The 12,203-nt window shown below is 39.0% G+C and overlaps 1 protein-coding gene across 1 annotated transcript in view; it reads right to left on the minus strand.

The window, feature by feature from the left end:
* The window catches only part of Elapor2 (endosome-lysosome associated apoptosis and autophagy regulator family member 2), a 157,850-nt gene that overhangs the window by 67,957 nt on the left and 77,690 nt on the right, over positions 1-12,203 (minus strand). Inside the window, exon 2 of the mRNA XM_027393503.2 lies at positions 11,169-11,289. Coding sequence (XP_027249304.2) covers positions 11,169-11,289 — 121 coding nt within the window. The remainder of the gene's footprint in view (positions 1-11,168; positions 11,290-12,203) is intronic.

Here is a 12,203-nt window from a genome sequence, read left to right on the forward strand (position 1 = left end):
AGACTATGGCTATAAATTACATGTATTCATAATTCATTTATTTTTGCTCCTTTCCTTGCAATTATTTAATTACTTAATTGTATTTTCTGGACAATAAACAGCAGTAAGAGTAATCTTAAAAGAATTTTAAATTTGCTTGTTCAGTGAGATGTTCACAAGATAATGAGTCTATGTAATCTTATTACAGATATCACTATAATAAAATTAATTTAAGCAGCAAGTACTTTTTAGTATTTAGCATTTGACAGACAACAATTAGGCACCAGGAATGTGGTAGCAAATAGGAAGATAGAATTAATTCTGTCTCTATGCTCACAGAGCTGCTATAATAGCCTACTCTTCCTCAAAATCAATTATAGTTACATCTCTCATTATAAAGCCCTTCTCATTTGTCAAACTAAGTTAATATCTAAGCATACATAGTTATGCATTTATAGGGAATGCTAAATTAGAATCAAGAAGTACTAGTATAACTACTTTGCTTCAATCGATTAGTCTTATTTAGTAAAATAAATGCTGCCAAAGCCACAGTCATCATTTTCCCTGTACAAGGAGACCTTTGTGAGTGTTAATAATAGTCACTACTGACTGATGAAGGGCTGAAGCAGGGACATAACATCTAGTTATTTGAAAGTATACTTTGCTGCCACCTCTCATTTAATCAATCAATTATTGTCATTACATAATCAATACTTTAATTGTCTCCCAGGCTTGTAATCATAATTCTCCTAGGCAAATAAAGAAGAGGGAGTGTCTGAGAGAGGAAGAACGGCAGTCTCAGCCCAACACGCCTTGCTTCTCTCTGTCCTCTGAGCCAGCGACGAGCACAGTACTTCCAAACTCTCAACTTCAGATCACAGTACTTCCAAACTCTCAATTCAGATCTTATCTGTGCAATTCCTAAGCAGAAAAAATGATGTTTTCTCCCATTCTGCAAGCATTAAAGGGAGGTAGGAGGAAGCCAAATCATTACATTGAAACATGTCTCTGTTCACAGGAAGCTAACTTCCCTTGGCTTAAAGGGAGCACTTGTTCCTTTAACTAGCAAGAGTCCACTTACCTTTTTTTTTTTAATTTTATGTGTATGTATGTTTTGCTTACATGCACTTCTTTTTATTTAAATTAGAAACAAGCTTGTTTTACATGTCATTTCCAGTTCCCTTTACCTCCCACCCTTCCCTGGCCCCACCAACCCTCTATCCCATTCCCTTTCTGCTCCCCAGGGAGGGTGAGGCCTTCCATGGGATCTTCAAAGTCTGTCACATTATTTGAAGCAGGGCCTAGGCTCTCTCCCATGTGTCTAGTCTGAGAGAGTATCCCTCTATATGGAATGGGCTCCCAAAGTTCATTCCTATACTAGAGATAAATACTAATCCACTGCCAGAGGCCCCATAAATTGCCTGGGCCTCCTAACTGACACCTACATTCAGGGGTTCTTGATCAGTCCTATGCTGGTTTCTCAGCTATCAGTATGGGGTCCATGAGCTCCCCCTTGTTCAGGGCAGCTGTTTCTATTGGTTTCTACAGCCTGGTCTTGACCCCTTTGCTCATCACTCCTCCCTCTCTGCAGCTGGATTCCAGAGTTCAGCTCAGTGTTTAACTGTGGGTGTCTGCTTCTGCTTCCATCAGCTACTGGAGGAAGGCTCTAGGATGGCATATAAGGTAGTCATCAATCTAATTATCAGGGAAGGGCATTTAAGGTAGCCTCTCCACTATTGCTTAGATTGCTAGTGGGGGTCATCCTCTGGACATTTCCCTAGTGCCAGATTTCTCTTTAAACCTATAATGGCTCCCTCTATTATGGTATCTCTTTTCTTGCTCTTCTCTATTCTTCCCCTGACTCAATCTTCCTGATCCCTCATGTCCTCCTCTCTCCTCTTCTTTTCCTCTTGTCTTTCTCCTAACTCCCTCTCTCCTCCCTATGCTCTCAATTAGCTCAGGAGATCTGGTGCCTTTTCCCTTCTCAGGGGACCATGTGTGTCCTTGTTTCCTAGCTTCTCTGGTGTTGTGGATTGTAGGCTGGTAATCCTTTGCTCTATGTCTAAAATCCATATATGAGTGAGTACATACCATGTTTGTCTTTTTGTGATTGGGTTACCTCACTCAGGATGGTTTCTTCTAGTTCCATCCACTTATCTTAAGAAGACAGTTTCCTCAAAGGATGGCTGGCAGAGACTACCAATTGCTTATCGTGTTCCATCTAAGGCAGGATGAGGACCATGGAAGACAGCCTATCCAAATTCTGTGAGTTCTTCTAAGGACAAATGGGCAAAAGCATTAACAAGCTTCATTAGTGCTCCAATATCATTAATGAGTTATTGGTTTTGAGGCATGATTTAATCGCAGAAAAATGAATCTGTGATACCTACTTGATCATCTTCCGTCAAGATGACCAAGGGACTTTTGCAACTTCATGGCTGTCTCAAGTCTAATAACATGGACCCTGAGTTTCACATCTGCATCAGCATCAGCATCAGCATCTGCACGGCACTGTCCACCTCTTTGAACATCTCTGCAACTCTCACAACAGACTCTAGCCAACAGAATCTATGTCCTACTTCACAAGCTGTGACACTTGAAGCCAAGAAGCTAGAAGATTTTACTACAACTGATCCAAGAAAGCCACTGAAAGCAAAAAGGACATTATTTGGAAAAGTTTTACCTTAGAACTCAAAGACATGAATTCTACTCTAACATGGCCACAAGGCTACTTGACGCAACATGTCCATTACTGTGCAAGCAGAAGCTGCTTCATTAGTATGTCATTGACATACTAATTAGTAAATGACCAAGACTGGACTCTCAAAGTCAAATCCTATCAATAATGAAATCTAACTTTCACTGAGAGACTACCAATTGCTTATCGTGTTCCATCTAAGGCAGGATGAGGACCATGGAAGACAGCCTGTTTGGATCACACAGCTGGAGTACCTAATTTTTGAGTTTTGAACTCCTTAGAGAAGGAATAAAAATTTTCAGTTCTCACTGTATAAAATGAAAGTTAGTCAAGCGAGCTACAAAAGATACATTAATAAGACCAATTCTGGCTGACCTTTCAACCACCATTCTAAGGAATATTTAGTGAAAGTATTGCCTCTGACATCTGAAAACTGATTCTCACAGCACACCTTTTGCACATCCTCATGTGGTTATGTCAGGTAGACTCCCTGAACTGCAAGAACTAATCAACCAGGAAAACGGAGCAATGCAAAATCATAGACAATCCCTACTAAGCTAGCAGAATATATAAAGCATCCATCCTTTTTAAGCTAAGCAAAGGTAGTTTTCATCTTTAAAACAATGAAAAATATAAATGCATTCTCCTGGGATTTACTGATTTCAATATTTTATTGAGAAAGGGACAAGTCCAAGTTCATTGAGAACAAGATGACCTAAGGTTCATACAAAGAGAAAGACAGAAAAGATGGGAAAGAGAGAGAATAGCAAAGGTTATAGAAAAAAAAGTTCAGAGTACTTGATGAGTCACAAAAGGAGGTAAAACGACAAATCTGTGAAACTTTTTTTTTTCCAACTTCTGTTTATGATCTAACACTTGGGCTCTCTGCACTTTAGACAGTGCCTGTCATCCTCTACCCTGACAGTCTCTCCAACTTTACTGCAGTTTTGAAAGCTGAGTTCCCTCCCTTCCTTAGGAGGGATAAGCTTCCTTAACCACAGCCCCCATCAAACTCAGCGTGGTTCTACTGTTATCAACAGTATTTTACCTCTAGAGGTTTCCATCCACTCCAGCCTCTCACCTGCTACTCCAGGGCTCCTGAGCACACTCAAGGTCCCACCTAGATATGCACATCAGCATTCCTATACCAAGACTGCTGAGAATAAAGTGATTCTGTCTTCATGTACACAGAATGAATGCTTACAAGTCATATTAGATATTTGTGTTTTACCAACAAAAACCAATACCCTGCCAGACTGAAAGTTAGGGACACCAAAGTGATTTAGTTGAGAGAATATGGGAGTTTTCTAGATCCTTCTTAAGAATCATGAGAGGGGTCATTTAGAAAATAAAATTCTAAAAGAAGAATTTCTGTGTATGAAAATTCTGCCTATTTTTCTGATAATTGCTAAATAAGAAATCATATTTTACATATAAAGCACTGATATGCTAGGCACAACTAGCCAAATTAACTAGGTTTCCTCTATATATGAGGGGATAGATTCAAAACATTCTCAAAATTCTACATGCCAGACTCTATACTTTCTAGAAAATGCATACAAATAAAAATAAAGTCTATAGAGATGTTTGCCCAATTTAAATAATGCACAAAGAAATACATCTGAGCCTTTAGATCCAATCTTCTAAAAATTCCATTTTATCTATCCTGTTTATCCATTTTCTCAAGAGGTAGACATTAGGTACTCCTCAAGGAGAGCTGAACACTGATCAGGGTTGCATGGTGCCACATTCCAAAGGGGAAGCACCATGGGGTTGAGGAAATGGTCTCAGTGATGGGTTCTTGTCTGTTATGAACCTGTACAGGTCTTGTGTAAATGGTCATAGTCTCTGTAAGTTCATGTGTGAAACAGTCCTTTTGTTTCTGGAACATACCATTTTATTTGAGTTATCAACCACCCATATCTCTTACAGTCTTTGCACCTCAACCTTTCCATATAGATCCCTGAGCCTTGAGGGAAGGGATCTGAGAAAGACACATCAATCACTTTCCAGAGGTAGGCCAATACAAAATGAGCAGTGTGTGTGTGTGTGTGTGTGTGTGTGTGTGTGTGTGTGTGTGTGTGTGTGCATGCACACATTTTTAATTTGTTTGTCTTACTGATTTTCTTTTTCTTTGTTTATATGTTTTATCTTCTTTTTCATTTTTGTTGTTTCTTTCTTTTTTAAGATAGAACATACATGAAGTTGGGTAGATAGGAAATGGGGAGAATTCAGAGTAGTTGAGGAAAATCAAGTAAATTTTAATAGAAAATTTTGGGGGGTTTTTTGTTTTTTGTTTTTTTGTTTTTCAAGACAGGGTTTCTCTGTGGCTTTGGATCCTGCCTGGAACTAGCTCTTGTAAACCAGGCTGGTCTTGAACTCACAGAGATCCACCCAGCCTCTCAAGTGCTGGGATTAAAGGCATGTACCACCACTTCCCGGCTTTAATAGAAATTTTAAAAAAATGAGAAGAAGATGGTCAAGGAACTCAACCGAGTGATGCCAAATCTCAATTCTGATTGTGACCTAACTGTGTCTCCAGGCTTCCTTTCAACTCTCCTTCTGTTTAAAGTGTTTCAAAACACACAATAAAGATTGTTTTTAATTTTTTTGGTTGTTGTGATGACTAAATGAATTTAAGTCATGCACACCTAGCATTTAAATTTGTGTCTGCCATACAACAAAGATAATTTATTCTGAATATTTCAACTATTATTCCTACTAAATTATACTGCATAGTTATGACTCCAGGCAAAAAGATTACATAGTTCAGCTCATAACTCCTGAACCTTGGCCATCTTCAATCAGAGTCCATTGTCCTTGGCATGACACAGGAGATGGCTGTGACATTTACTAAAATCTCTATCTTGCCCACATTACCCTTGAAAGCTAGCCCTGCAGCCCTCATGGAAGACTCAGGAAAATCCAGACCTATTCCACTCAGCATGTATATGTCATCAAGCTGAGAACTTTCCAATTCACTTCAGAGATCCTCAGCAAAGTAACATGGCTTCAGTCCTGTTACAACCCTAAATCAGGATACATGTTTCCCCCATAGGAACCAATGAGAGAGTAACAGTTTGATAGGTTTCTCAGCTGATGACCAGTGACTCTGAACTTCAAGTTTACATCTGCTTCACTCACTGGACTCCACCTGAGTGCCATCCCTCCTTAGTGAGGTCATCCTACATAACACAGGTCCCCTTCACTCCTCTTTTGCAGTAGCTTTATTTACTTCCCTTTTGCTGAAAGTCTCTGAAGATATGACTATTATCACTCTATTATATCCTCTTGTCAGTAAACGTGAGGAATATTAAAAAAAAACATCTTTACACTGAATAAATTAAAGCTCAATAAAAATTGTGGAGTATTTTTCTCAGGGACAAACAAGTTAGTTTCAGAACTGAGATTAAGCTAAATACCAGCTGTAAATAAAAGGCAAAAATGTTGTAAGAGAAACTTCACAAGTAATTGCATGAAATGCATTAACTCATAGCATAACTAACATTATGTATAAAGTTTACTATTTTCAAGCATGATGTTTTTTCCACTAACATTTTAATGGATATTGGCAAAATGCATGAACCACCACACCTGACCCTCCATTCATTTCTTAAAAAATGTATACATGTATGGATAAATGTGCATGTTCCTGTGTGAGCTGCATGTGTCTTTATTCATACATGGAAGCCAGAAGAAGGCATGAGGTGTCCTTTCAGTCTCTGCTTTACTCCTTTGATTAGATCTCTCTCTGAACCTGGGGCTTGTGTTTTCTCAGATGCTGAGGTCTCCATGCCTCTATATGTGTACCATGATCCAATTGAACAAAACACTCTTCAAATATCTGTTAAGTCCATCTAGTCTATAGGACTGTTCAAATCAACCTTTCTCTAATGGTTTCCTTTTAGGATAGTCTTTCATTACTATAAATGGGATACAGAAGTTTCATAATATTATTTTATTGCTTATATTTATGTATTCAAATATGTCAATGTTTGCTTTATATACTTAGGTGCTCAGATATTGAGTATATTTATAATTTTTCCATCTCTCAGTTGCATTGACACATAATTATGTTGTAATCTATCTGTATTTCTTTCACACACATGCATACACAATTTTCTCTTTGCCTCTACAAGTGAATAAATGTCTAATATAGTGCTGAGTATTTCTTAAGAACTTTTAGATATGAGTCTTAAAATGGATTTGAGAGAAACATGAGGAAAATATGCACCCAAAGATTTGTAAAGCTCATCTGTCCATAGCATTTATTGATCCAAGTAAAATGAGTATTAAATCACAACCATTCATTGAAAGATCAAAATATTAGCACATGCATATTTGTATACAAGTTATATCTCATTAAAGACAGACTAATCCCTTAGCTCCTATACTAGTAATACAAAAGGACTATGTGTTTACTACTTATATGATGCATCTTTCTATACATATTTGAATGTGCATTTGATTACATATGTTCTACGTGCCACTGATCGACTTATATAATATCAATACTGAATCACAAGATTAAACAAAGTTCACAAGACAAAATTGATTTGCTGGTTATATTCTGAATGAAATATCTTGAATAGTCATCCTCAGTTAGCAAATGATGTCTTTAAGACTGTTCTCTGCCGGGTGTTGGTGATGCAAACCTTTAATCCCAGCACTTGGGAGGCAGAGGCAGGCAGATCTCTGTGAATTCGAGGCCAGCCTGGTCTCCAGAGCGAGTGCCAGGATAGGCTCCAAAGCTATACAGAGAAACCCTGCCTCAAAAAAAAGACTGTTCTGGAAATTATGGGTTTGGAAATATTTGCCCACCACCACCAAAAAAAACATGAGAATGTAAAAGAAACAGATATGTTCATTTCTTCCTCAGTGGTTTAGACCTGTTTTAAAATATGGAAAAGTAAAAGAATTTCCTTTTCTGTCCCATCTCCCAGGAGAGCCAGACCCTCACTCTCACTTCTAAGGCTTGGTTTGAAGCCAAAAGATCCCTGTCTGCAGGCTGTGTGTTTGCAGTAGGAAATTGCTCAAAGATACTACTATTTTTGACAATCTGAGACCATCAAAGGCACCCCACGGTTTAAGAAGTACTTTAGAAATTCTACTGCCTCAAGGATAAAAGAGGAAAATGAGCCAACTGCCTCTTGTTCTAAGATTGGGATAAAGAGTGCAGTGGTTCAGGAATGCATGCTACCTGCAAGACCCTAGTGGTAGATTATGCCTGCAGGTAATAGACTCCACACCAGGGCCTTAGGAGAGGCAGCCAAGTTTGCAATGAGTGAGCAGGAGCTTTTAGGGGAATGCAGAGCCATGAGTTCACCTTAGTTTCTGGTGTAGCACTAGGAAACTGACCAGCTCTCCACTGAAACAGGCACAGCACAGACTGAAGCCAAGTCACTAGCAGAGGTCTCTTCCTGCCTTTCCAGGGCCCTGCAGATTTGGAATCACATATACCCCAGAGAGTCAACATAACAAAGGCTGATATATGACTGCTCCTTAACCTCTCTTGGAGGAGCACTGCAACTTCATTCCAGATGGTTTCTGAAAAGCAAATGTATAGTGGAGTTAACCCAATTTTCTGGAAAAGTTTACAGTTGATGCATGAATATTCCTCAGGAAAGGCCTCCCTTACTGCCCCCTTTTCAAACAGGAAAAGATCTATGTGATTTTACTTTGGAAAACCTATAGCAGTTTCAACAAAGGCCAAAATATGGGTTTGCTATTTAGAAACACCAGGATCTGAGATAATCATAGCTTACACAACCACTGCTCTAAATCTCCTTAAGTTACCTGAAGTTGCCATTTTCCACTTTTTAATGTTTTTTGTTTTCTGTCTGAGCCAACTGCTGGGTGCCAACAGAGCAGAAAAAAACCCCACTAGATCCTTAGTGAAGAGATGCTGGCTCTGGGGTCAAGTATATGTGCAGTGGAGTCTTATACCTGCCACAGCCAGACCTGGGGGCAGTTACTGCACCACTTTAAGCCTGTGTTTTCCCTCCAGTAAGAGAGGATTTTTACAGTTTATACACTCCTAATCTGGAAAGCTTAAATTTGCCCAAATCTGACATGTACATTGACATTATACCTCAAGAAGAAGTTCTGCAGCTTTCTTTCCTGTAACAAATAATTTTTTTAATTAATACAAATAATATTTAGTATTACATAAAAGTAATTATAGGTGAGGTATAAAAGATATATATGAAATACAAATGAATTAGGTGTTTAGATTTGAGTCCCATTCCCAAGATATCTCATGATGCATATGCAAATATTCCAGAGACAATCAGGAAGAGGATGGAATAATGACACCTAGCTCTAAGTACCATGGCTGTCACAAGATCAGAATAAGAAATGGTAGTTATGATCAACAATAGAAATTCCCACTGAAGACTGGAATGTGAAAGCAATGTGTATAATATGACATAACTGTGCTTCTTAGTTAATTATGAGCTTTGAAATAATCTGTTTCTACCATAACAAAGTAAAAGCAAAAATATCTAACAACAGACCAACAACTGCCAGAAGACAAATATACATATATGTAATGTGGGAACACAGACAACTTCATACTTCAAACAAAAAGCTGATATAAAAATCTTTAATCTCTCATGTTTTTTTTCAAAATAAGTATCAGTTTCAAGGTATATTATGACTAAAAGAAAATTCACTATTAGAATTTTGGAAAATTTTTCTTGTTGAAGAAGCAAATTCAAAACTACCTATAGAATGTAATGAAAATGTTGACTGGAAAATGTCTCTGCAACATTCAAGTAGGAAACACTCCTATTTAGGCATGACTTTTCTAACAAAATTAGGAGCCCTTGACTAACACATGTAATTCATAGCATCCTGATGAACACTAAAAATATGACTTCCAGAAGAAGAAAACCCTGGTTAAGAATGGCTACCAATTCCCATGATGTTCACTCCTCCTATAGTTTTAACCTAGACAACTAAAGTCAGCCCAAACTAGCACACTTCCTATCCATAGAGTAAGCATTTAGAATAGTTACATAGTCTCTCCAAATAATGTTGGCTACAAGGAGCCAAGGAATTAAGCCCCGGGGTGAAAAGGTACTGGGCAAAAACAACAGATGGTCTAGGAAACAAATTTGCCATAAGTCCATTGCAGCATTGTTACTAAGGCTCTCCTTCCCTTTGATCACATTCTGTTCTCCCTGGGAACAGGTCCTGTGTGCTGGTGACTGTCAACAAGCCAATCTCTTGACCACACTGTCCCTTCTGACTCTTGCTAGATCACCTGACCATGGAAACTCTCAGGCTTTCTCTGCATTTATTTAAAATCAGTCACCCCACAGAAACTGCTGACCTGTGGGGTCAGCTCTTGGTCCCAAGATTGATAGCTGGGAAACCAGCATGGGACTGATCCAGACCCCAGGAATGTGGGTGTCAGTGAGGAGACCTCAGAAATCTACCGGACCTCCTGTAGTAGATCAGTATTTATCCCTAGCATAGGTGTGGACTTTGGGAGCCCATTCCACATACAGGGATACTCCCTGAGCCAAGACACACAGGAGTGGGCCTAGGCCCTATCCAAAAGGATATGATAGACTCTGATGACCCCCCCATGGAAGGCCTCACCCTCCCTGGGGAGCAGAAAGGCTATGTGATAAGTAGGGTTTTAGTTGTGGGGGTGGTAGGGGAGGATGGGAGGGAGAAGGAACTTGGATTGGCATGTAAAACAATCTTGTTTCTAATTCAAATAAAAAACTGCAATAAAATAGAAAAATAAGTAAATAAATAAAATCAGTCACCAAGAACCAATGGTGATTTTTTTTTCCTGATTTTCTTCATCCATTGAGTTACTACAGTTCCCACAGTATTTACTGTGATGGTCAGCTCTTTCGAACTCGTAACACACTCTTTGAAGAAAAAGGCATCTTCACCCATGTCAACCACTTGCTTACCCATTTCATTCATTTGGAAACAGAAGTTTTCTACAAACAGCTTTTGGAAGACCACAAGAAAATTAATTTCTCTGTCAGCTCTAGAACCCAGGTCTCTTTCACTGCAAAAACTTCCAACTAACCAAACTAAATAGATTTAAAAAGAAATAACATCTTTTAATATTGCCTATGTTTCATTAAGCACTTTAGACAGAAAGACACAAAGTCCCGAGACAGAGCCTGTGAGGGAAGGCACCTACTGACAAGCCTGATGACCTGAGTTCATACCCAGGATCTACATGGTGGAAATAGAGTCAACTCTCATCTGACCTCCATCCACACACTGTGGCACACCTGTACCTCCGTGCAAACTTGCATACATAGACAGATGCATACAAACAAAATAAAGAAAAAGTACTAACATTTTTTTAAAAGGTTCTATTGTTTTGTTAGATATCAACACTACATATACATTGTTGGCAGGTGTCTTGTGTTCATTATAATGGCATCTAGAACTGATATAATGAAACTATGGTTTCATGTGGAAAACAAAGGGTCAAAAAATAATCACAACATACTGCATTCTTTGCCTCTCACTGGGTCAGGCAGGCCAGAGCAATCCACTGCAGAATTCGGGATGGCGACCCTCCACCTGGAGCCAGTGCTATCACATTCTGTGTATTCAAAGTGGTAATCTCTCTGCAAACAATCACAAAACAAGCCTTTGTTAGAACCAATTCTCACTGCTGAGCAGGGTTTCCTCTAGCATCCTGAATGGCCTCTGAGCCTGCTTCCAAACCATTCCCTCTCCTGGACTCAAGCCCCTCTCCCACCCTACCCACATCAGCCATTCATCAATCAGAACTCTACCATGCAATGCAGAGAGGGCACTGAAGGTCTGGTGAACAGAGGGCATTACCATTCTTATCTGCTGAAAAGGCTAAAGCACACTTCCCATATCTCTTTTTTAGGCTCTTTGAGCTCCGAGAAATTGACAGACATAGGGAAAAAAAAATGACACCAGGAAGTCAACTGCTGTCACTGTTTCAGGTGTTTCGAAGAAGCCAATTATTTCCATTGACCTAATTCTCACTCTTCTTAAAACTTAACAGAAGGCATAATAACAAATCATTCAAACTACTAAACAGCATGACTTTTTAAAGCCACTCTCTGGCTTAATTCACACCCCATCCTTCAATATGTAAAAACAGACCATTTATTATGATTGCCTAATTAAGATTCACTTTGTCTCTGGCTTCTGGAATTCTCATGGTGGCTTCCTCTTTATGTACATGGAATGTCTGAACTGAGGAATCAGGCAAAATGTCATAGGAGCATCTCAGCAATGAGAAGAATTCCAAGGCTGTCCTGTAATAGTTTCATTTCAACACCCTATCCCTAGAGACTGGATCCAGGGTCCCACAGCTCCTGGTGAAGCAATCAATAGCTAGCCTATATCCCCATCCTTACCTGGATGATACAAGTCAGGATCCCGAAAGTTAACCACTTTCCCCACTGGTTAACCTCCCTTATTATATGAAGGACAGGCAAGAACAGAAGTGTTCTCAAAACAAAAATGATGAATATGTGTGATATAACATGTTAATTGGTTT

Source organism: Cricetulus griseus (assembly GCF_003668045.3).
Source record: "Cricetulus griseus strain 17A/GY chromosome 1 unlocalized genomic scaffold, alternate assembly CriGri-PICRH-1.0 chr1_0, whole genome shotgun sequence".
NCBI classification, from domain to species: domain Eukaryota; kingdom Metazoa; phylum Chordata; class Mammalia; order Rodentia; family Cricetidae; genus Cricetulus; species Cricetulus griseus.